At 40.1% G+C, this 25555-nt stretch overlaps 1 protein-coding gene and 1 non-coding gene across 5 annotated transcripts in view; both read left to right on the top strand.

Annotated features, from left to right (window-relative positions):
- chd8.S (chromodomain helicase DNA binding protein 8 S homeolog) overlaps positions 1–24801 on the top strand; it is a 66033-nt gene extending 41232 nt beyond the window's left edge. For 3 of the 4 annotated variants that reach the window (XM_018243945.2, XM_018243944.2, XM_018243943.2), the window contains exons 15-38: positions 1324–1467; positions 1562–1817; positions 4019–4229; positions 4536–4731; positions 4862–5029; positions 5475–5657; positions 6273–6383; positions 6554–6747; positions 6913–7112; positions 7447–7603; positions 8392–8481; positions 8653–8756; positions 10139–10265; positions 10537–10609; positions 10706–10757; positions 10839–11040; positions 11153–11361; positions 16456–16965; positions 18249–18379; positions 18488–18682; positions 19653–19751; positions 20493–20639; positions 21251–21355; positions 23747–24801. In XM_018243945.2, coding sequence (XP_018099434.1) covers positions 1324–1467; positions 1562–1817; positions 4019–4229; positions 4536–4731; positions 4862–5029; positions 5475–5657; positions 6273–6383; positions 6554–6747; positions 6913–7112; positions 7447–7603; positions 8392–8481; positions 8653–8756; positions 10139–10265; positions 10537–10609; positions 10706–10757; positions 10839–11040; positions 11153–11361; positions 16456–16965; positions 18249–18379; positions 18488–18682; positions 19653–19751; positions 20493–20639; positions 21251–21355; positions 23747–24145 — 4263 coding nt within the window. In that variant the 3' untranslated portion in view covers positions 24146–24801. The remainder of the gene's footprint in view (positions 1–1323; positions 1468–1561; positions 1818–4018; positions 4230–4535; positions 4732–4861; positions 5030–5474; positions 5658–6272; positions 6384–6553; positions 6748–6912; positions 7113–7446; positions 7604–8391; positions 8482–8652; positions 8757–10138; positions 10266–10536; positions 10610–10705; positions 10758–10838; positions 11041–11152; positions 11362–16455; positions 16966–18248; positions 18380–18487; positions 18683–19652; positions 19752–20492; positions 20640–21250; positions 21356–23746) is intronic. The other variant, XM_018243946.2, reaches the window with a different exon arrangement.
- LOC121399583 lies at positions 10351–10450 on the top strand. Its single transcript, XR_005965156.1, has one exon. It is a non-coding gene; the product is annotated as a small nucleolar RNA U6-53/MBII-28 (small nucleolar RNA).
- Positions 24802–25555: the final 754 nt, after the last annotated feature.

Genomic DNA, 25555 nt, shown 5'->3' on the forward strand with positions numbered 1-25555 from the left:
AAATGACCACATCTAAAAAAACAAAATATCTATAAATCTACAAATGTGTTGCTATTTATAATTTTGATTACTCCTCTTTCTGTTTGGGTCCTCTCTTATTTATATTCCATTCCATCTCTTATTCAAATCAATGCATGGTTGTTAGGGTAATTTGTACCCTAGTAACCAGATTGTTGAAATAGCAAACTGGAGAGCTGCTGAACAAAAAGCTAAATAACTAAAAAAAAAAAACACACACAAACAATAAACAATGAAAACCAATTGCAAATTGTCTCAGAATATCACACTCTACATCATACTAAAAGTTAACTCAAAGTCGAACAACCCCTTTAAGTGGCTAATGTTTAGGGGCAAATTCATCAAGGGTCGAATATTGAGGGTTAATTAACCCTTGATGTTCGACTGGGAATGAAAATCCTTCGACTTTGAATATCGAAGTCGAAGGATTTTGCGCAAATACTGTGATCGTACGATCGAAGGAATAATCGTTCGATCGAACGATTAAATCCTTCGAATCGAACGATTTGAAGGATTTCAATCCAACGATTGAAGGATTATCCTTCGACCAAAAAAATTTAGCCAAGCCTATGGGGACCTTCCCCATAGGCTAACATTGGGTTTGGTAGCTTTTAGGTGGCGAACTAGGGGGTCGAAGTTTTTCCTTAAAGAGACAGTACTTCGACTATCGAATGGTCGAATAGTCGAACGATTTATAGTTCGAATGATTCGAGTCGTAGTTGAAGGTCGAAGTAGCCCATTCGATGGTCGAAGTAGCCAAAAAAACACTTTGAAATTCTAATTTTTTTTTACTTCGAATCCTTCACTCGAAGTTAATGAATTGGTCCCTTAGTGTGCCTGGTGCCACTCTCCATGGTTTTCTCTCACTTTCTTGTTAATATAAAGCTTTATAATCAAAACACAACCGCATGAGAGAAATGCATAGTTTCCTTGTAATTAGTGATTAACCCCATTCATTAAACTATTAATATTGGTCAAATTCAATAATCAAATTATTGGAGTTTTATCTTTAAATTTCAGTGCTTCGATGACTGACACAGTCTAAGCAATGCTACATTTTTAACAACTCATAACAATGTTGCTGTAGTGATGGGTTCAAATTAAATGTTTGCCATTTTAATTAAAACTAAAATTATATATTGGCTTTACAAATCTTTAGGCTCCTTGCTTTACCCAGCAAGAAAAAAACAATGCATAACTCAAAGTGCATAATTAGTCTGTTCCCATTGCCTTTAACCTGATTGCTCTTGTTTATTAAAAGCTATCCTTTCCGTGCTTTTAAAATAAACATTTTCTTGTTACCAGGAGCACAAAGTACTCTTAACAGGGACTCCATTACAGAACACTGTGGAAGAGTTGTTCAGTCTTCTACATTTCCTGGAGCCAACACAATTTTCCTCTGAAGCAGAGTTTCTCAAGGACTTTGGAGACCTCAAAACAGAGGAACAGGTAACTAATAAAGGATTTATGCCTAAAAGGCCTGACTCACACCTTTTTCTATTTGCTCATTATTTATTCTGAATTATTACTTCCCAAATACTAGGTGCAAAAGTTACAGTCCATCTTAAAACCTATGATGCTGAGGCGATTAAAAGAAGATGTCGAGAAAAACTTGGCCCCAAAACAAGAAACCATTATTGAGGTTGAGCTTACCAACATCCAGAAGAAATATTACCGTGCAATTTTGGAGAAGAATTTTTCTTTCCTGTCCAAAGGAGCTAGCCAATCCAACACACCCAACCTTCTAAATACCATGATGGAATTACGCAAATGCTGCAACCACCCATACCTCATCACAGGTATTCGCTATATATTCAACACAATACCTGATATACTGACACATGGATCCTATTTATAAACATATCTACATGTCTGTAATGCCCTTTGTTATAGTTTTAAAGAGTAAACATGTCCATTCGCAAGCATCTTTTTTTCAGAAAAAACAACCGCAACCCCTCTCCCTTTACCAGTTTAGTTGCATGTCTCTTCAGTTCATTTTAGCTTTCTTAAGTACTGGAGCCCAAAACAGCATTGCATACTCCAGGCGAAGCCTTACCAGGGACCTATAAAGAGGCAAAAATCATGTTTTCATCCGTTGAACTAATTCCCTTTTTTAAAGCAAAACTTTAACATTTATATTATTTTTATCAAAGTGCATAACTTTGCACTTATTGACACTGAACCTCATTTTCGATCAAAGGTCGAATTTTGAAGATATGTGAATTTTTTTTAACTCTTAATAAATTTACTAACAACTTGAATGGAAGGTTATTTATGAAAAAACTGGAACGTCTTATATTCGATCGAATACAAACTACCCAAAAATTCAAATCAAATTCAAATTGAGTTTTCCTCTTTAAAAAAATAAATGAATAAATAAAAAAAACTAGAATGTCAGAAAGGCAATTACCATATTCAAATGCTTCAACTGACCTCTGCCATTGACTTGTTAATGAACTCGGCAGGTTTTAGGTGGCGAACATAGAACTCTTTCCAGGGTCGAAGTGTGATAAATCTCACATTCAAATTCCAGTTGGTGATTTAAAATTCGAATTTGTATTTGATCGAATACAAACTACCTGAAAATTCAAATTGAGTTTTCCTCTGGAAAAAAAAAATCTCGAATGTCAGAAAGGCAATTAACATAATCCAATTGTTCAACTGACCTCTGCCATCGACTTGTAATTGAACTTGCAAGGTTTTAGGCGGTGAATATAGAACTGTTTCCAGGGTCGAGGTGTAATAAATCTCGCACTCAAATTTGAGTTGGTGATTTAAACTTCAGATTTGTGAGTTTTGACCAAAGAAATTATTCGAAAATTTGAATTCAAATTTACTATTTAAACTTTAATAAATCTGCCCCTTAATGTCTTCTAGATTTAGATGTCTTTTGCAACTTAAATTAAGAGAAGAAGTAGTAGAAATGGAATAGCTTGGCCATGTACAAACATGAGCAAGAAAACACTGAAATACATGTATTTATGCCATCTGAATATCTAACATGACGGAAAATAACGTTATAAGGATAATAAAAACAAACAAAAAAGCCACAGTATCATATTTTATCGAAATACTCTGCTGCTGTGAATTATTTGAACTTCAGTGATAAAAGGGGTGGTTCACTTTTGAGTTCACTTTTAGTATGTTATAGAATCTAATCTAAGCAAATTTTCAATTGTTCTTCATTATTTATTTTTTATAGTTTTTTAATTATTTGCCTTCTTCTTTTAAATCTTTCCAGCTTTCAAATGGGGGTCACTGAACCCCATCTAAAAACAAATGCTATGTAAGGCTACAAATGTATTGTTAATGCTACTTTTTATTACCCATTTTTGTATTCGGTCTCTCTCCTATTCATATTTCAGTTTCTTATTCAAATCAATAATTTGGACCCTAGCAACCAGAATGATGACATTGCAAATAAAAAGCTAAATTACTCAAAAACCGCAAATAATAAAAAATGAAATCCAATTGCAAATTGTCTCAGAATATTATTCTCTACATCATACTAAAACTTAATTTAAAGGTGAACAATATACAATTTGAGGGAAGCCTGATAAATTGGTTTTACAGTACATTACAGCATTAAAACAAGTTCAATTTGCATTGATAATCACTACTGTAGCAACAACTGAGCTGCTGTGGACAAGTTTGAAGGCATGAAATATTACTTTTCAGGGATATTGAACCTATGGGTTGGCACTGTAGGTTTAAATAGAATACAACATTACTATCTGTTTTTTTGTTTTTTTTTCAGACGTTCGTTTTCCTGTGTAATAACATAATAGTCTGTGTAATAACATTATAAAAAAGTGAGAACTGTTTTTTCCATTGTGATTAAAAAAAATACGTTTTTTTTTTCAGTATTGCTTAATTAAAACTGTTTAATGAATATGTAACTGCCATGAGTGTCTAACTGTATCTTACAATTAATACGTTTCGGGTTTCCACGTGGTACTTAATTCAGCTGAGAAGAGTTTATATTTTTTCTCTCTTCCAGGAGCAGAAGAAAAGATCATGTCTGATTTCAGAGAAGCAACTCCAGTTATTCCCCTTGACTTTCACCTCCAGGCAATGGTACGCTCCTCTGGCAAACTGGTGCTAATAGATAAGCTTCTCCCTAAACTAAGGGCTGGAGGCCACAAAGTTCTCATCTTTTCTCAGATGGTGCGATGCTTGGACATCCTGGAAGATTATCTTATACAGAGAAGGTAAGAGAGAAAGCAGTTAAATTTGCAATTAAGTATTTGGCATGGTTTCAAAATTAAGCAGAGTTTTTTTCTGGGGTAATTATATTGGTAAGATGCTGAGTGGTATTTCAGGTAAACGCCTCTTATGAAAAGGTTTTCTATTAATTTTTTTTTCTTAGGAGTCCATAAACAACATTTTGGATTTGACAGAAATTACTGCTGTAAAGCCATTGTGGAAATTTGAAGAGAATTTGGGAATTATTTGTGTGCTCTCTCTTAATGTAGAGTTTATTGCGCATGGCACTTATATGTAATTAACTCATTTAGGTACCTATATGAGCGTATTGATGGACGTGTCCGTGGCAACATGCGTCAGGCAGCTATTGATCGATTTAGCCGCCCAGACTCTGATCGATTTGTGTTTCTACTCTGTACACGTGCCGGTGGGCTTGGAATTAACTTGACAGCTGCTGATACTTGTATTATATTTGACTCAGACTGGAACCCTCAAAATGACCTTCAGGTACCAGCTCTCGTCTTCCGGGTTTTTTTGTTTTTTCTTTTCATTGCATTTTTTCCTAGATTTTACTGTATTTTTCGTGATTTGTTTTATTCGCTGTGACACATATTTTGATCTTTTACTTCTTTTTCAGGCTCAAGCTCGATGTCATCGTATTGGGCAAAGCAAAGCAGTTAAAATTTACCGTCTCATTACTCGCAACTCCTATGAGAGAGAGATGTTTGATAAGGCGAGCCTTAAACTAGGATTAGACAAAGCTGTATTGCAGTCTATGAGTGGTCGGGATAATCAACTTAGTGGGGTAAGGAATATGTTTATAATCCAATGGAGCAAGTGATGAAAATTATTAATAAAGACTAGGAAATGTTCAAGGCTCTAATATGTTGCCTTTAAGTACCTAAACCTGAACATCACTTCTCACATCACATACACTACACTCCTTCATTTATTGAAGAAAATCATTTATTGAAGAATATTTCTTTAGAGAGGCTTACACTCTTCTAATATAGCACGTCTTTAGCATACACAATATGCCACTGACACTTGCGAAACACAATCCTGAATGCAGCTGCTTCGCTGGATCTAGACTTTGCCTCTCCCTGCACCTTGTAGTGTCACATACCACCTCCTTCTTTTGTGCATTTACATTTCTGGTTTGAATTTTTTTATATCATAGGGGTGCTGTCCTTGGTGGTCATAAATAAAATAGAAATACAGAAATGCTAACATCACTGTTATAATTTTAGCCTATTCAGCAATTTACAAAGAAAGAGATTGAAGACTTGCTCAGAAAGGGAGCTTATGCTGCAATCATGGATGAAGATGATGAAGGCTCTAAATTCTGTGAAGAAGATATTGACCAAATTTTACTGAGGCGCACCACAACTATTACCATAGAGTCTGAGGGAAAGGGCTCAACCTTCTCCAAGGTCTGTCGTCTCTTCATGCCTTTTTTCATAATTTCTTCTTAGTTTACCATAAGTAGCTTGTTTCTTATATCATGATTTTTTTTTTCTTTTAAATACTGGTGTTTGGATTAAAAACACATGGATCAAAATCTGCCAGCTTGTTGTATTAATGGGTTTGTTCGCCCTCAAATTTTTTTTCCGTTTTCTAATTTTGCAGTTAAGGGTAAGGGCACACGCTAAGATTTGGGTTGATTTAGTCACCTCACAACAAATTGCCTCTTTTTCGGGGCAACTAATCTCCCCTAAAAGCCTTTCTGCCGGCTGAATCTAATAATTAGTAATTGGATATCAGCAAATGTAACTGTGCACAGATCCTTTTGCTATTGATGCACTGACTACCTGTATAGACAGTAAACCATGTAATGTGTAGTGTTTTTTGTATGTGTGACCAAAAATAGTCACCTCGAGGGAGCATCTTCCAGCTTAGTAAGCAATTCCTTTCAAATTCGAATTCTCCCTGAACCAAATTGTTTTTAGTTTTCATCTACTAAAAAATTACCTCATCGTTTAACATCCTGTTGGATAAAACTTTTGCTTTTTATTGCATGCACTGACTTTCACCTCTTTCTGCACCAGGCAAGTTTTGTTGCCTCTGAGAACCGGACTGATATATCACTGGATGATCCTAATTTCTGGCAGAAGTGGGCCAAGAAAGCAGACCTAGACCTGGATCTCCTTAACAGCAAGGTAATTGCCAGTGACTCCGTTCTGTATTTAAATGCACGTTCGAGTCATGAAGCGAATGTACTATACTTTTATTGTACAGTATGTTTAGCGTACGCACCCTCATCAGGGTACAACCCGATCAGTTGTAGGTGTGTTTGTAAGTCTAACATTAACGTCTAAATTTTTTTCAGAATACACTGGTTATAGACACCCCACGCATCAGGAAGCAAACACGGCACTTCACTAACAAAGATGATGACATGGTTGAGTTTTCAGATTTGGAGAGTGATGATGATGATCGCCCCAAAGCTCGGCGTCAAGACCGTAAACATGGATATGGACGTACAGATTGTTTCCGCGTGGAAAAGCATTTGCTTGTTTATGGGTGAGACACTATTGCTTTATATTGTAATCTTGTAAGTCCTACACTTTTTATATAAATATTTTTCCCATGGTATATATATGATTATATAAAACCTCTCACTTCCCTTTCTAAACTGGTTTCCATTATGATTGATATATTCTTACAAATCTATCCATTTACACCTAGATGGGGTCGCTGGCAGGATATCCTTACTCATGGTCGTTTCAAGCGTGGTATGACTGAACGGGATGTGGAAAAAATATGTAGAGCCATACTGGTTTATTGTCTTTTGCACTACAGAGGAGATGAGAACATAAAGAGCTTTATTTGGGATCTGATTACACCCGCTGAGAATGGCAAAACAAAGCAGCTACAGAACCACTCTGGTGAGGTTCTTGATGTGAGGTGGTCGCTGTTGAACAGTTTAAGTATTTTTGATAAGTATTTATTGCCATTCATGTAAAAAACAAATCCCTCTCAGCTGGTAGCAGTGTTTCTATCATCACATGTGATGTATTTGCAGTCAGAATGCTTTGAATGCATTGAAATTTGCAGTTACAAACTAGCTTAGCAAGGTGCCAGTGACAAGATGGTATTATTCAAACAAATGATGTGACATTGGCAGTGACAGGATGGTATTATTCAAATAAACAATGTGGCATTGTTGAGGAATGTAAGGGTCATCCTACTAATGTACTGGCAATCACTCTTCTTTCACAGGATTGTCTATTCCTGTCCCCCGTGGTCGTAAGGGAAAAAAAGTAAAATCCCAAAGCAGCTTTGACATACATAAAGCTGAGTGGATACATAAGTACAACCCAGATACCTTATTTCAAGATGAAGGGTACAAGAAACATCTGAAGCACCAATGTAACAAGTAAGAAAACCATGAAATCTAGAGGTATGGGAAAAAGTTGGTGATCAAAAAAAAAGCAATATTTGTGGCTCATCTAGAATTAATTTGGTTTTATTTTCAGCAGCTGGATACCAGCAGCTATTAATCGGTTTCAACATTATTACCAGTAAAGAAAAAGGAAACAATTAGCAAATAAATGTTAGACCAGCATTTGAACACTTGGGGGCCGATTCACTAACTTCGAGTGAAGGATTCGAAGTAAAAAAACTTTGAATTTCGAGTCTTTTTTTGTGCTCCTCGACTATCGAATTGGCGTAAATTCGCCTGAGTAGAATGATTTGAATAGATCGAGCGCAAAAACGCTGCGACTATTCGCCATTCGATAGTCGAAGTACTGGATCGAGCGCAAAAACGCTGCGACTATTCGCCCATTCGATAGTCGAAGTACTGTCTCTTTTAAAAATACTTCGACTGCCTACTTCGCCACCTAAAACCTACCGAATTGCTTTAAAAGCCTATGGGAAAGTCCCATAGGCTTGTTTTCCAAGTTTTTGATTCGATCGAGCGCCTATTCGCCTGGCGAATATTCGCCAATTCGACTATTCGCCAGCGCGTAAATTCGCCCGAATTGCCTATTCGATTCTATTCGATTCTATTCCCCAGTCGAATTTCGAGGGATTTAACCCCTCGAAATTCGACCCTTGATGAATTTGCCCCTAAATGACAAATGTGTTCGTTTTTTTTATTCCTTCATACTGCTGTTCTAAGGTATTTGAGTGTAACTATTCATCGATTCCTTTCTTTCTTAGGGTTCTTCTTCGTGTTCGTATGTTATATTTTCTTCGGCAGGAAGTAATCGGAAACCAGGCGATGAAAGTGTTAAGCGGTGTAGATGCCAGGTGAATTTTGTAGTACTTTAGTCTTGGATAATTTAAAGAACATCTTGATTGTACATGGCATACATTTTCTGCTTTCAAAGTGCATTGGCCTTAGTAGTAATCAGAAGTGTGTCTTTTCGAAATGGAAACTGCATATTTTATTAACTTTTCATTCTACTTTTTTCGGTACAGGCAAATTGACACCTGGTTCCCTCAGGTGGACCAGGTTGAGGTTCCCTCACGCTGGTGGGACAGAGAAGCTGATAAATCCCTTCTTATTGGGGTCTTCAAACATGGTGAGATGATGTCCAGAAACCAAAACTTGCTATATTTAGGAGCTATGATAATGCTATTCTTTGTTTTGCAGTCTTTCCGAAAAACAAAAAAAAATCCTAGAAATTACAATAAATAACTAATTACATTTTACCATGTTCATGGGAGAACAAAGACACAAGTATAAAATGTAATTGTGACTGATTAAAACATTGATATCTTCCCAACACCATAATCTCTTCCTCTCCTCGGACCATAGCCAAGAATATTGAAAGCGGTCAGATGTGCAGTGACAAAACCCACTAATATTCCTTGACATTTTTATTTCACAGTTCTGCTAATCTTCGTAGGCTTAACGCAAACTTTTGTTTCTGGAAGAGCAGAAATTGCTCCTAATGTGGGTTTACACATTGTTTCCTGTTCATGCCAGAAGGAAGCACCTGATCCAACAGAAATCATCTCGCTTTAAGGAGAACTAAACCCCCCATGGTGATAAGTCCCCACTGGCCCCTCTCCCTGCCTCCCCCTGCTAAGTGGTACCCCAAAATTGTGTCCCCTGTGGGATTACTGACCGAACATGCAGAGTGAGTGCAGTGGAGCTCACAGACGACATCTTCATTGCTTTGGTATTGGCGCATGCGCAGTTGGAGTTTTCCAGCTTGTTACAACTGCGAATGCAAATTGCAGAATCGCTGGAAGATTGCGCCCGTGGGCTCCACTGCGCTCACTCTGTATTTGCGGTCACTAATCCTACAGGGGACACAAGTAGAGGGAGGCAGGGACGGGGGCCAGTGGGGATTTAACACCGTGGGGGGTTGTTCACCGTTGAGTTAACTTTTAGTATGATGTAGAGAGTTATATTCTGAGATAATTTGCAATTGGTTTTAATTTTTTATTATTTGTGTTTTTTTACTTATTTAGCTTTTTAGTCAGCAGCTCTCCAGTTTGCAAATTCAGCAATCTGGTTGCTATGGTAGAAATTACCCTAGCAATCATGCACTGATTTAAATAAGAGACTGGAATATGAATAGGAGATGGACTAAATAGAAAGATGAGTAATAAAAACTAGTAATAACAATAAATATGTACCTTCACAGAGTATTTGTTTTTTAGAAGGGGTAAGTGACCCCCATTTGAAAGCTGGAAGGAGTCCGAAGAAAAATAATTTAAAAACTATAAAAAAAATAAATAATGAAGACCAATTAAAAAGTTGCTTAGCTTTGGCCATTCTATAACATACTAAAATGTAACTTAAAAGTGAACCACCCCTTTAATCCACACCTCCTAGACAGGAATTGTTACTAAAATTATGGTTGTGTGTCTGTGTTCTACAACACATATTTTATCTTTAAATGGTAAATAAATAAACCATTCTTACAAACAAGTTTTTTTGGCCCATCTGCAGGTTATGAGAAGTATAACACCATGCGAGCTGACCCAGCACTCTGCTTTTTGGAGAAGGTGGGGGGACCAGATGAACAGGCTATTGCTGCTGAGCACCGTGTTCAAGACTTTTCTGAACTGCCTGATGGGTAAGGATGTAAATTGAACCACATGCATTTGTAGTTTACTTTTCTGCTTTGAATCACATTAACTGTAATTGTCTTGTGATGGTAATACCTGTTATGTGAGTTGCTATACTAATACTGACACAGCAGCCAGAATCATGTATACTTTGTCTTGGGAGTAGTTAAATGTAACCTCTTTTTTGAGGAACAACTTGCATGATTTGGAAAGAACTGTCTATTGCATCAAAACTATTGTGCACAGAAGCTTAAGGGTGTAATCTATTTCTGTTCTCAGTGGGGACTTCGATCGAGACATAGAAGATCCAGAATATAAGCCACTCCATGCACAGAAAGATCCTGAGGATGAGGTGAGCTCTGCATAACAGCTCGAGCTTCATATGAGAACGCCTAGAAATACTGCGAAAATCATCAAAAAAAAAATCTTTTGTCGATTTTTTTTCTAGATCGACTCTTTAATGATGGATGAGGAAATCTCTGTTGTTGATGGTGAAGAAGGTCAGTAGTAAAACAGATTAGGATGGTACTTGCACATTTGTTGGGTGGAATCTTTGTAATCTTTTTTTTTTTTTTGCCTAGCAACATCAATGCCCAGTAGTATGCTATGGCCACCTGGCTCTGCTCTCACAGCTCGCCTGCGGCGTCTTATCACTGCCTACCAACGCAGCTACAAAAGGGAACAACTAAAATTGGAGGCTGAAGAGCGTGGGGACAAACGTAGAAAACGATGCGAGGCAGCCTTCAAACTGAAAGAGATTGCTCGTAGGGAGAAACAACAAAGGTGTCCATTAGAGTGATTTTATTATAATTTATATACTTAGTTTATTTATTCTTTGTCTTGTAATCCATTTTTAATTGTGTTTGATCCATAATTGTTCTTCACTTTTTGTCAGGTGGACTCGGCGGGAGGCATGTGACTTCTTCCGCGTGTTGTCCAGCTTTGGTGTTGAATATGACCCTGATACTCAATATTATGACTGGCAGAGGTTCCGTGGTCTAGCAAGACTGGACAAGAAGACAGACGAGTCACTGCTTAAGTACTTCCATGGGTTTGTGGCAATGTGCCGACAGGTTTGCCGTTTACCCCCTGCTGCTGGGGATGGTAAGTTCTAAGTATTTTGCAGGTTTTTATTTCTTGTACTATGAAGTGGAAGGGTTCATATTTAATTTCATTCTTCTCGGAGTTTCACATAAACCAGGACATCACCATTCCTTCATTCTGTCCAAAACCACTGTCCCAGGGAGGTAGCCCTACACTCCCTCGATCCGATAAGGGCTCTTAAATTTTACCTGTATTGTACGAAGGACATTCACACATCATCATCGCTGTTTGTGCTACACTCTGGAGTGCACAACGGTTCAAAAACCACTATTTCTCCACGTCAACTTGGGGGACACAGGGACCATGGGTATAGCTAGTACCACTAGGAGGCAGGACACAACCAAGAAAAAACTGACTCCTCCTCCACTAGCTATACCCCCAGCAGGCGGAGCTAAGGTCAGTTTGAGTTGTGTCCTCAGCAGGTTAGGACATTTTTTTTATTTTTCTCCCTACATATTATATCAGCTAAGCTGACATCAAGGGGAAAGGCAGGTCCCTTACACAGAGTAAGGGTCCATTTGCTATCCCCCACCATGGGAGCCTGTCTCCGGGGTTATTCTATGCTTTTGGCACAAACCATCCAGCCCAACTGATGTCTCCTTCCCTTACAGGAGGAGAAGGAGCTAGCCGGCGGACAAGGGGAGAACTTTCCACTGGCAAAGGGTAAGTGAATGTTCCCACAGCCTGCGGATTCCCCTTACTGCTCTCCCTAAGCGGTGGCCTAGACATGACTTGGCCGTCATTTTGTTAATCAGGAGCGGCACCGCCGCAACCTTCAAACCGGGAGACTGCCGTAACAGACTGTGAGCTTACTCCTTATTCGCTCGGCATACAGCTGTGGCCTAGATTTGCACTTTTCCAGCCGTTCTCACGGAAAAATGGTCATCTCCTCCATCCGTAGACGCTCCTGTGTCTAGACTTTCCAAAAATACAGCCCTACCAGTCCCTGATGCCTCTTCTTTCAAGGACTCTATGGACAAGAAATTGGAGATCTTACTACACTCTGTATTTGCAGCATCAGGCTCATCCCTTGGCCCTGTCATAGCCATGGCATGGGTTAGCCAAGCCATTCAATCCTGGGCTGACACTCTCATTAATGCCATTGAAGTTAACACTTCTCACTTTCTCAATGGGCTTCTCAAATTAAAGAAGCCAATGACTATATATGCCACTCAAATCATCAGCAGGTCATCAGCCCTCGCAGTGGCGGCACAAAGGTCATTATGGATGAAGTTATGGTCAGCCGACCTTTCCTCCAAGAGGTCACTCACTTCCATACCCTTCAAGGGTAAGCTTCTCTTCGGGCCCCGACCTTGATAAAATCATAAGTCAGGCTACCGGAGGGAAGAGCACCTTATTACCTCACCCAAAGGCACGCTCCTCCTTTTGCAGGGGCAAGTTTTTTTCGTGGCTTTCAAACCAAAGGCTCAAGGTCATCTCATCCACGATCATTCACAAACAGAGGTCGTTTTGGAAACAAACAAAGACCTCCCTGGTAAAACCGAAAACACACCTCAAAGACCACGGATAAAACTACCTTGGCATGACGCCATCCTTTCAGGCTCAGCGCCAATAGGGGGGAGACTATGTCACTTTGCCTATGTGAGGGTCTCTCTCATACAAGATTCCTAGGTACAAGAGGATGTTACTCGAGGTTACCACTTAAAAGTTTTCATCACTTCCCCCTCACCGGTTCTTCATGTCAAGACTTCCTCAAGAACCAAACAAGCGCTCAGCATTTCAAGAGGTGATTTCCAGCCTTCTCATGGCAGAAGTAATTATCCCTGTATGGAGCTTTTCAAGGGATACTATTCAAACCTCTTTGTGGTTCCCACAAAGGATGGGTCATTCGGCAGAGGAAGTTCAAGATAGAATCTCTAAGACCGGTCATATCAGCCATGTCTCCAGGACAATTCCTTATGTCTCTCGACATAAAGGATGCCTACCTGCACATACCCATTTTCCCTCCGCATCAGAAATACTTGAGGTTTGCTTTCCAAAATTGTCACTTCCAATTCACGAGCCTACCCTTCGGCCTCAAATCGCCCCCCCCCCCCGCAGGTGTTCACAAGAATTATGGCCGTAGCCACAGCGGAGATTCGCAATGTGGGGATAGACATCACTCCCTACCTGGACGACGTGCTAATAATTAAGGCTACATCTGTCCAGGAGGCTTACCGGTCACTCCAGGTATCCATAGACAAGCTGCAGCAACTAGGCTGGTTTCTGAATCAGACCAAGTCCTCCCGAACCCCCAGCCAATCTATGAACTTTCTAGGCATGAAGTTCGACACACAAACCCAAACAATCTCTTCGGTTTGGGAGCAGTCCTCGAGGGAAAGTCCGCACAAGGAAGATGGCAGCAGAAGGAAAGACTGTTGCAGATAAACCTACTTGAGATCCGGGCAATCCGACTGGGCCTAATCCACTGGCAACAAGACCTCAAGGGTCAGGCTGTGAAGATCCAGTCCGACAACTCAACAGTGGTGGCTTACATCAACCACCACGGAGGAATAAGAAGCAGAGGGGCACTAAACGAGAAACTTATCTTCCAATGGGCCGAAGCTCAGCAGGTTCATCTGTCAGCCATCTACATTCCAGGCTTGCTAAACTGGGAAGCAGACTTCCTAAGCCACCAGTCCCTGGACCCGGGAGAGTGGTCACTGAAGACTAGGTCTTTCAAGAGATAACACTGCGGTGTGGTACCCCAGAAGTAGATCTCATGGCAACCAGGCACAACAGAAAGGTTCCTGCCTTCATAGCTCGCTACATGGATCCTCTGGCTCTGGACGCCAACGCACTCCTTGGCCCTTTCATCTAGCCTACGCCTTTCCTCCTCTACTGCTCATCCCCAGAACTATCAGGAAGATGCAGTGAGAACAAACAACTCTCTCATATTGATAGCACCAAGGTGGCCCCGACGAGCTTGGTTCACGGACCTTCTAAATTGCTCAGTGGCAACACCATGGACCTTGCCTCTACTTCCAGACCTTCTCACTCAGGGTCCCATTCGACATACCAACCTTACCAACCTCAATTTAACGGGTGGCTCTTGAGACCCAGATACTAACACAGAAGTTTTTCTACAAGGCACTGGCACATACGATGTGTGCAGCCCGAAAACCGGTCTCTGCCAAGGCTTATCACAGAGTTTGATCCATCTACCCATCTACCGATAGGACCCTATCCATACCAAATGTTCTGGAGTTTCTGTAAGATGGTCTCTCCAAAGGTCTGTCCATTGGCTCTCTCAAATCACAAATCTCTGCTCTGTCCGTCCTATTTCAGAAATGTCTAGCCTTATAACCAGATGTCAAGACCTTCATGCAGGTGGTAGCCCACGTGGCTCCTTCCGTACGGGCTCCAGCTCCCCTCTGGGATCCCACATTAGATTTGAACGCACTACAACATCCACCCTTAGAACCCTTAGCCTCTGTGCCTCTTCAATGGCTCACCTGGAAAGCTGTCTTTCTCCTAGCTATTGCATCAACAAGACGGGTCTCCGAGCTTGGCGCCCTATCCTGTAAAGCACCATACACGACAGAGCGATACTTTGCACCATCCCATCCTTTCTACCGAACGTTGTTTCAGAGTTCCACCTGAACCAAGAGATAGTTCCTCCCCTGTCCCACCCCAGCAAATCAGAAAGAGAAGGCTTTGCACAGCTTGGACCCAGTAAACCGTAACCAGGCATCTGCTGAACAGCTGTGCAAAGCAGTAACGTGGACCTCCGTTCACTACTTTTCCAAAATGTACCACTTTGACACCTTTGCGGCCTCTGACACTCGCTTTGGCAGAAAGGTGCTGCAGGCAGCGGTGGTTACCTCTTAATAGGCCTCATTCCCCACCCGGTACTTAGGGGAACAGCTTTGGTACATCCCATGGTCCATGTACCCCCCAAGTTGACGTGGAGAAAAGGAGATTTTGTGTACTCACTGTTAAATCTCTTTCTCTTCAGTCACTTGGGGGACACAGGGCTTCCCTCCCTGGGTTGAGGCCTTCACTTCTGTCAGATATGTTACAGTTATTCAAGGTTTCCAGTTGTTATTCAATTAGAGTTCCTACTTATTCCTGTTGACTTTGGTACAAACTGACTTTAGCTCCGCCTGCTGGGGGTATAGCCAGTGGAGGAGGAGTCAGTTTTTTCTTGGTTGTGTCCTGCCTCCTATTGGTACTAGCTATACCCATGGTCCCTGTGTCCCCCAAGTGACTGAAGAGAAAGAGATTTAACGGCGAGTACACAAAATCTCCTTTTCTAGGTTGGATCCTGGAGGCCATTCACAGAGCGTATGTGGCCAAAGGGCAGAACCCTCCAGTAAGAATCACAGCCCATTCCACAAGGAGCATCAGAACTTCCTGGGCTTTCAGAAATCAGGCTTCAGCAGAATGTCTGCAAAGCAGCGACATGGGCATCATTACATGCTTTCACCAAGTTTTACAAATTTGAGGTCTTTGCGGCATCTGAGACTCACTTCTGCAGGAAGGTGCTATAGTTTTTAGATTCAAGGGCCTCGCTTCCTCCCACCCTGCATCTCGGGACAGCTTTGGTATGTCTTCAAGGTCCCACAGACACCTGTAAGAGAAAAGTGGATTTTGTGGTACCGTTAAATCCCTTTCTCTTCAGAAGTCTGTGGGACACAGGACTTCCTGCACTGGAAGCAGTCCATCCGAACTTCCCTCACCCTGGCATTACAGTTATTATATATAGTTCACGTTAAGGTTACAGTTATCCTGCTTGGTTGTTCAAAACTGAAATCCTCCGGTACACTCGGGGGTGTAGCACAAGGGGGAGGAGTCAGTTTCTTTACCTAGTGTCCTAGCCTCCTAGTGGTGGAAGCTATACCCAAGGTCCCTGTGTCCCACAGACTTCTGAAGAGAAAGGGATTTAACGGCGAGTATCACAAAATCCACTTTTATTTCTCTATGTTTTACAGGCCTCAACACTATGGCTAAACTTCAACAGAAAATTTTAATTTTTATATATTTCTATAATAATGAATCCAAAGTCCAAAAGCAAAATCTTTACTGTCTCATTTCCCTGTCCAGACTGTTTATTTTGATTGTTGTTTGATGTTTTATTTTCTTTCTTTAAAGAGCCACCAGATCCATCTCTCTTCATTGAGCCAATTTCAGAAGAGCGTGCATCTCGTGCCCTGTTTCGCCTGGATCTTCTTCGTAGGGTGCGTGAGCAAGTACTTTGTCATCCTTTGCTTATACCTCGTTTGTCACTGTGTCGACCAGACCCAGAACTCCCAGAGTGGTGGGAGAGTGGACGTCATGACAATGAGCTTCTTCAGGGAGCGGCACGCTATGGTCTGAGCCGTACAGACCTCACTATACTGCAGGATCACACATTTTCATTTCTGCGGTGTCAGATTAGCCATTTCCAGTCAAGGGGAATACCTGGCCATTCTCGGCCTTCTACTCCAACTACTACCCCCTCGTTGCCTACTGAACGACAGCCCTCTCAACTAGCCTCCCTTTCCTCGTCTGTCAGCTGTTCTCCTGCTCCACGCAGATCCTCATCCTGCTCATCATCTTCTTCCTCATCAAACTCTGAGGATTCTTCAGATGAAAGCAATGGTGTAAAAGTAAAACCTAATGGTGAGTGTTTGTGCAGATGGATTATATATAGATAAGCAGTGACTTAACTAAAGTAACTGTTAAAAACCCAACCAGTGTGCTTTCAACTTTTTTTTGCAAGAATGTTTTGCAGCAGGAGCTAAATTATTTCACGTATAATAACCAACAACAACCAGATATTTTTGGTGCACTTAATAGGTCTTTAGTTGCTACATTTTGGTTATTAGACAGGAGTGAATGCTGCGCTAGTAAATACATTGAGAACACCCCAGCAGCACGCAAACATGGTCAACGTAAAGTTACATTAAGAACAGTAGGTACCATTTAAAGAATAAACTGATAGATCATGGAAGTTGTAGATCAGCTACCCCAAGCAGTTATACTAAGAGGTTTTGTTACCCCAAGCATATCATAAAGTGTAAGGCAGTAGGTACTATCACCCTATTAACTTTATATACAAAGATAATTAGTGGTTACGGAAACCCCAAACACATTTTATACAGTGAGGCATTTAGTACAGACACTCAAGCACCATTTATGCAATGAAGGGCGATGGGTACTGACACCAAAGCAAAAAGTATAGTGAGAGACAGAGGGTACTGACACCCCAAGAATATTACACAGTAACTCATAGTGGGTATTGACACCCCAAGCAGGCAGGGTGAAGAATAACACTGACTAAAGTGAAAAGGAGGGAAATTTAAACTGCTATCACTGTTAACACTTTCCTTTTTACACTCTATTACAAATCTAATGTCAAGTTAAATCATAAGACCATGGCTTTTTGTAATACATACTTCGTAGTAACAAGTTGATAAGTGTCACACTATAGAAGTGACTGCGCTCTGGGAGAGTGGTTTAATAGACTTCTTCTATCTCAGTGTACACCCCCACCTCAGGTGTAGAGTAAATCAATTGAAATTGGAGTTACTGAGAGAAACAGCCAAGAATGCAGTGCTTGCTGCTAATTGTGCTTTATTGCCAAACACTTGATAAAGGGCCTTGAGCCCGAAACATGTCGTGGCAATAAAGCACAATTAGCAGCAAGCACTGCATTCTTGGCGGTTTCTCTCAGTAACTCCAATTTCAAGTTGATAAGTGTGTAGCAAAGTAATATAAATCTTCCATCAGTAATTATGTGAATCTGTCATATCTGCAGCAACATATTCCTTTCTTTTCTAACTTTTACCAGGCTTTTGCAGATCAAGATTTATCCTTCTGTTATGTTTACACAACAATTTTTCATTTTAATGTGTGCTTGCGAATCTGAATTGTGAACAATTTTAAGTGCATGTATCCTTCAGCAGGTCTTCCACATGCTCGCCTGTATGATGAGGAAAGCCGGCTTTCTCTCACTGCTTCCCCTGCAGATCTCACTACAGAGGACAGTACCCAGACAGCTCTGGAGACCCCAAACAGTGCAGACTGGCCAAAGGTAACCAGTACAGGGAAACCTGCTCAAGGATAGACAGTGAAAATCTCTTGTTATTTGGTCTGGATAGTATGGAAGGGCTTTTAAGTATATACTGTTCTTGTATTTTAGGACCGTGTCCTTATCTGCAGAATTGAGCAGGTGTGCAGCGCAGTTTTAACTGGCAAATGGTCCTTACCACGACGACTCTCCGATCCACTAAGTGACAGCCCTGATAGCTTGTCTCCAACCCCAGAGGAACGGAGTCCTGCCCACTTCACACAGATAAGACCAGACCCCAAAGAGTTTACTGTTCAAATAAAAAGTGTAAGTGTTAAGATGACAAAGAAACAAACTTACAAGTATTCTGCCTAGTTTATCCTTAGCCAAGTTATGTACTTAGAACTGTTCTTTTACACCAAAAAAAAATCCCATGGTAAAACCCATCCCTCCTTAGGATTCTGGAACAAATTCACTACTCCAACCCCAAGCAGAAGCGTGTGTATCTGGCCCATGGATGCCCTGATTAATTAGTGGCAATATGAGTTCTGAAGGGACTTGAGTAGTTGAGAATTCAACTTTATCTCCTAACCCACCCCACCCTTGGCTCAATTCTCTTCTTTTCCATGTTTTTCTTCCCTATTTTGGTTTATTTTTAACATGTTGTTCAACTCTGCCATATACCTAAAGAAATACATAAAAAAACAAATCTGCCCTGCTTAATAGACTTAAAGGAGAACCAAACCCTTTTTATTAAAATCCCCTACCCTACATAAACCCCCTCCCTGCTCCCCCCCCAGCCTAGGTGTTATCCTGGTTAAATGCCCCAAACTCTTTATTTACCCTTCGTTGCAGATTCAGGGCATCGGAGTTCACAGGTGACATCTTCTTCTCTTCTGTAATCTTCGGGTCTTCTTCTGGCGGCTTCTGCAATTTCCGTAGCTTTCGGCGCATGTACAGTTGTTCGTGACCGACAGATTGTGCCAACTGCACATGCGCAGACCAGCTGCTCTCTTTCCGAAGACTACCGAAGAGAAGAAGATGGTGCTTGTGAACTCTGATGCCCTGAATCTGCAACGAGGGATTAATAAAGAGTTTGGGGCATTTACCCAGGATAACACCTAGGCTGGGGGGGAGCAGGGAGGGGGGTCTATTTAGGATATGGAGGTAGGGGATTTTAATAAAAAGAGTTTGGTTCTCCTTTAAGTCATATATAGAGTTGCACAACATTCCATATCTCATATTTTAACTAGAGGCCTTTATTGCTAACCATAGCAGACATTCTTTTCTTTTTCAGGAAGAAGGCCTGAAGATCAAATTTCAGAAGCACAAATTTATAAGTAATGGAGCTCTTGATTCTGCACCTCATACCCAGAAGAAAAAGAGCAAGAAAAAGGTATATGTTCAATTTAGATTTATTACTGCTTTGGTAGTGCCATGACAAGTATTTTTTTATTAAAATAAAAAAGGTTTCTAAGTCTCCTTTTGCTGTTCCATGTTTTTATTCACCTATGAAATTATATATGTCTATGCCCAAAAACTGCAATAATCTATCAGTCAAAATATATATGTGATAAAATATTTTTTCAAATATATTGCAGTTTCTAAACATTGTGGGGCAAGTTTTCAGATGGGTAGTGCACAAGCTATGATGCTCTGACCAGCTTAGTAGGCAGTGAGTGTGTCATGGGTTGGGGTATTCAAATGTATTTATTTTTAGGACACCTGCCTGATAAAAATGTTTTTCATAGGAATTGCAACAGACTCAATTTTATTTTATGGACTAGGAATATTAACTTATGAATATGGGTTAGAGGGATGGGTAATTTAAGGGTATCAGCAGCCAAGCTTAAAGGTGGTCTGACCTTTGTTGGTTTTATTTATTGCCCCCATCAATCCCCTAAAATAGTAAGTCAGTATAGTAATTTAGTGAGTAACTTTTTTGTGAGAATAAGTTAAATCTCTTTGTAATATTTAAGATATATTCATCTTTACCTTACCTTAACCTTGTGTGCTGCAAACTGATACTGGCTAAGAATTGGAAATGCACCAACTGTCAATTTTGTTAAAACCATCAATAGTGCAAGTGATAATTTCAATTTTATCAGTGTGTGTGACCCTTCCACTTATCCACTAGATGGATCTCGACATGGACACGCGAATTCCTGTTGTGAATCAGAAGGATGGGACCTTGTTGTTGGGGGAAGAAGCCCCTCTACGCTGCCAGCTGCCCGAGTGGTTACACAGAAATCCTAATTTCATGGTCGACCCACGCTTTATTGCGGTAAAAGAAATGGCTTTTTTTTTTGTCAGTGTGGAAAGGATGCATGAAAACTGTTGCACCAAGCAATTGACAGTTGCCGTTAATGGAAGCTATACCCTATTTGTCTTTAGGATTTATTATAATGTGTTTGTTATAAGTGGAGGCTGTCATGGTTGCTCTGACAATCCTCACCTTTACTGCAGCTTTCATCATAGCAAAACAACTTGCAAACAAAGTACTTTCAGGCATAAAAGCACTTGTTTTACTGCCCTCAAATAGTTGTGTCCATTTTACAGCTTTTCAAATGCATCACCAGGTGATATTTTTCCTTGTTTATAGATCTATAAAAATTAGTATGATATCTTTCGTAACAGTGCTATTTACCAAGTTCCAACATCTGCTGAGAGTACAGGCATGTTGGGTGGGTTATCTTATTTAATCCACAAAGTGCTTACTTTACACAGTAAAATACTTTCCTGCTTGCAGCTTTGTTATTCCTTTGCTGCATATCCATGTTGGAAGTTTTTTTTTTTTTCTTTTCTTCAAAATATAGGGTTATAATGTTGCGCAGCTAAGGAGTAAATAGAGTAGAACTTTTTTTCCTTTACCAGTTTCTTGTCTATTCCTCTTAGTTCATGGAAGACCGCAGGAAAAAAAAGAAACATCGAAGCAAAAAGTCCAAATCCTCCTCACAAATTGGAAACGTACAGAATCCCCACCCCCACACTGGAAAGAAGGTAATAGCGAGATAACTGAGGGTCTGTGCGATCAGAACTTGAAAATCTTTTTGTACTCTCCTTTTATGTTGTTTATATGGTCTGAGACTTCAAATTTGATACATTTAATCCAAGTAATATAAGAAATAATTATTGTGGCTTCAGTGACACTGACATTAAAATGTCTAAATATTGTTTATAAGTACAGTTGTGTTCAGAATAATAGCAGTCTGACATCACTAACCTGATGAATCACTGGTTTTGGTACAAATTATATTTCTACATGGCAAATAATTTACTATTCAGTGTAGTAGAGTAATGGAAAACCAACAGACCCTACAGTCATGACATGCATGCTGCTGATTCTGTGTAATTAAATCATGAATTGAGACTTGTTCCAAATAACAGCAGTGTTCAAAATAATAATAGTTTGTTCCAAATAATGGCAGTGTGGAGTTCAATTAGTGAGGTAATTAATTCTGTGAAAAAACAGGTGTCAATTACAGCCCTTATTTCAGGACAGAAGGAGCCAACTTTGTGCATGCTGGTTATAGTGCATTTCTTTCTGAAAATCTGAGTAAAATGGCTTGTTCCAGACATTGTTCAGAACAGTGTACTTTGATTAAAAAGTTGATTGGAGAGGGGAAAACATATAAAGAAGTGCAGAAAATTATAGGATGCTCAGCTAAAATGCTTTAAAATTGTAACCAAAACCTGAAAGCCGTGGAGGAAAAACGAAAAACTACCATTCAAATTGACAGAAGAATAGCCAAAATGGCAAATACTTGGCCAATGATCAGCTCCAGGAAGATCAAACAATGTCTAAATACTGAGTACAGATACAATTAGAAGAGCCTATGTGAAGCCAAGCTATCGGCAAGAAGCCCCCACAAAGTCCCATTGTTGAAAAAAAGACATGCTGAAGAGGTAACAGTTTATGAAAAAAACACATTGACTGGCCTAAAGAGAAATGGTGCAACATTTTGTGGACTGATGAAAGCAAGATCGTGTCTAGGGGCCTCAGACAGTTTGTCAGATGACCCCAAACACTGAATTCATGTCACAGTACAATGTGAAGACAGGGAAGCATGGTCATGTTGCCTTGTGCCGAAGAGAAAATGCTCTTAAGACAACAACCCCAACAAGACAACAACCCCAAACAGACTAGTAAATGAGTAACATTTTGGTTCTAGACCAGGGGTCCACAACCTTTCTTGCCCATGAGCAACATTCGGAAGTAAAAACAGTGGGGGAGCAACACAAGCATGAAAAAGTCCCTTGCGGTGCCAAATAAGGGCTTTGATTGGCCATTTGGTTGCCCCTATGTGAACTGGCAGCCTACAGGAGACTACTTGGTAGTATACTTTTTATGCAATGAAAACAAGCACCTGCTTTTAGGCCACTGAGAGCAACATCCAATGGGTTGGAGAGCAACATATTGCTCACGAGCTACTGGTTGGGGAACTCTTGTTCTAGACCAACAAGATTGATGTTATGTAGTTACCAGCCCAATCCCCGGACCTTCATCCAATAGAAAACTTGTTGGGTGACATAAAAAATGCTGTTTCTGAGGCAAAACCAAGAAATGCAGAATTGTGGAATGTAACAGGTGCCAGAAGTTGGACGACTCCATATAACACAGATGTGCAGCAGTTCTCAGAAATACGGCTTATACAACTAAATATTACTTCCGTGATTCAAAGGAAAGCAAAATCTTGAAACATTTTTCAGTTTATATAGTGAATGTTTGAGTTTGTAAAGAAGAATGCAGACACTGCTATTATTTTGAACAGCCTATTTTTCTTTTCTTCACTTTCCGTAAAGGAATAACACAAATGTAATACATTTTTCTTTGTTTTGATTTGGAATAGAATGTGCAGTGTTCCCAATGCATTTAAAAGTGATTATATAAGGATATTTAGCTTTATTCACTTTTAAACACACATTATTCTGAACACAACTGTATAACCCTTCCAGTAGCAGTTGTATTGGTGGCTCAAAGATGTTTGTGTGTTTTGTATTTCAATAAAAACTGTATACCTGTGAGGTCATATCGAAAGCGAAATTTAAAGTTTTGTTTTTTCACCTTGTCGTGTCTCTAAAGCGTCAATGGGGGGGGGGGGGGAGTGTCACTGATGCCGTAAACTGTTCTAATTTGATACATAGTTGATTTGATAGATTGATACATTAGTTCTTATCTTTGTCCCTGTTGTGCATGTTCCCTGAGTTTCATTAAGGGCAGATATTTAGGTATTGAACCAACTAATACCGAAGTAACTAATTTTTCTGTCATGTTTTTGTCTGTTGCAATCATTTTTCCTCTACAATTGTGTTGAAAGCGATTGTTCTTTTCCATGTCTTTTACTTGAATATACATGCATACATTAAAAGTCTACCTACTCTTCTTTTCAGTCTTCCCACTCAGAAAACTCTTTCGAGACGCAACACCTTCCTACTGCAGCCAAAAAAAGGAAGAAACGTCCTCCTTCAAAAATAGTCATGCCGTCTGCTCTACATGGAGCTGGTGATGTTACGCATTCCTTCTCAGACCTTCAACCCGATCATTCTGCTCACCCCACGCGGTCAGTTTATGGACCATCAGATGGAGGTCTGCCCCATCAAGCAGGACTCAGCGGGTTGGGATTCACCCGCTATCATTCATCGCAGACATCTTTAGTGGGCAGGATCCATGGCTCTACCTATGATGAGTTACAAAGCTTTGAGCCCCCACAACGACATTTTTCACTGCTTGATGATCCAATGATGCCAGCAAATTCCTCCTCCAGTGGTGATGAACTGGACAGACCCTGACGGGACTTTTGCCCCTGATGGGGATCAATAAACAGTATACACAGATAAACAGGGCCAGGACATCTCTTTATAGAGATCTATTCTGTCTTCTCACCAGACATTCTCTTGATTTATTTTGTTTCCCTTTCTTTTCCCTGCTACAAGTTATCCCCTGCAGCAGGGATTATTCTGGTCTTATGAATAATGAATTGAGCCTCTGAGACATTTTTTTTTTAATATTAATATTATTAACGCTTTGATCAAGGGGTCTTGTACCACATTCTGACATTTGAGAAGTTTTACAGTGCAATAAAGTACTTCAGGAACTGGATGACAAGAACCCTCTTCCATTTGGTGTTCTCCACTATTCACTCAGCCCTGCTGTGCATAATTCCCATATGCCGCTGATGGGGGAGCAACAGCAAAGGGTTGTTACAGGAAAGTGGCTGTTCCTGACCGAGTACAAAATCAGCATCCCCAGGCAGAGGCTATCCTGTGTGATAGGAAATATGATGAGGGTAGAAACTTTTTGGTCTGTACAGGCAAGAGAATATTGGAGGGTGGACACTCCTTTTTGGTGCAGAATGGAGATGAGGGACACAGAGTCTCTTATCGTTAGAATATCTGTAAATTCCTTGATTTAAAATAATGTCTTGACTTAAATTTAGAACCATGCACTTAAATGTGTCAGAAGTTTTCTCCAAAACACACTTCCTCTACTGAAGAAAATACACGACTTTTGCTCAGAGATCTAAATGTAGCTTAATTTATCACAAGTATTGTTTTCTAAATAAACATCCTGGTAAAAAATGTGCTCATTAAATTTGTTGTATCATTTTTGTGCTGACTGGTTTTAGGCAATCGTAGTTACTTTCCTATAGACAAATATAGGAAAGTGTCAATATAAAGCGACACATTGGTGTTAAGGATCCTCGGCTGTGATATGTTGTAAGTAAGGTTTTTTTTTTTTTTTTTTTTTTTGCTTACGTTGACATTTGTTGGCATTGCACAGTTGTTCTACCAACTGTCCTGAAGACCAAATTTTCTAATACTGTGCAACTTGGCTTTTTCAGCTGATTGACCAAAGAGAATTGTTGGGTTTGTTTGAGCAGTTGCCCAAATAAGCAGATCTCAGCGAAAGAGAGTTGCAGCTACTGCTCCTCCTATTAAAACACCTCTGAATGATTTTACCATATAGTGAGAAGGGGCACCTGCATATTATATTTATTAATTCTTTTACCTACAGCTGTTCTAGTCTCTGGAAGTAAACCGAAGGGAAGACCAGAGGTATAGTTGCTACTGCACTAGTGACCTAGTTTTCCTCTTGCATTGCCAAATTTCATAATAAAGATGGGGATCTTGTGTGAGGCCTGAATAGCCTCCAAAGAGTGGTCTTCCTCCTTCACAGCACATTTGGATACTGTACTAATG

Source organism: Xenopus laevis, chromosome 1S, assembly GCF_017654675.1.
Source record: "Xenopus laevis strain J_2021 chromosome 1S, Xenopus_laevis_v10.1, whole genome shotgun sequence".
NCBI lineage: Eukaryota > Metazoa > Chordata > Amphibia > Anura > Pipidae > Xenopus > Xenopus laevis.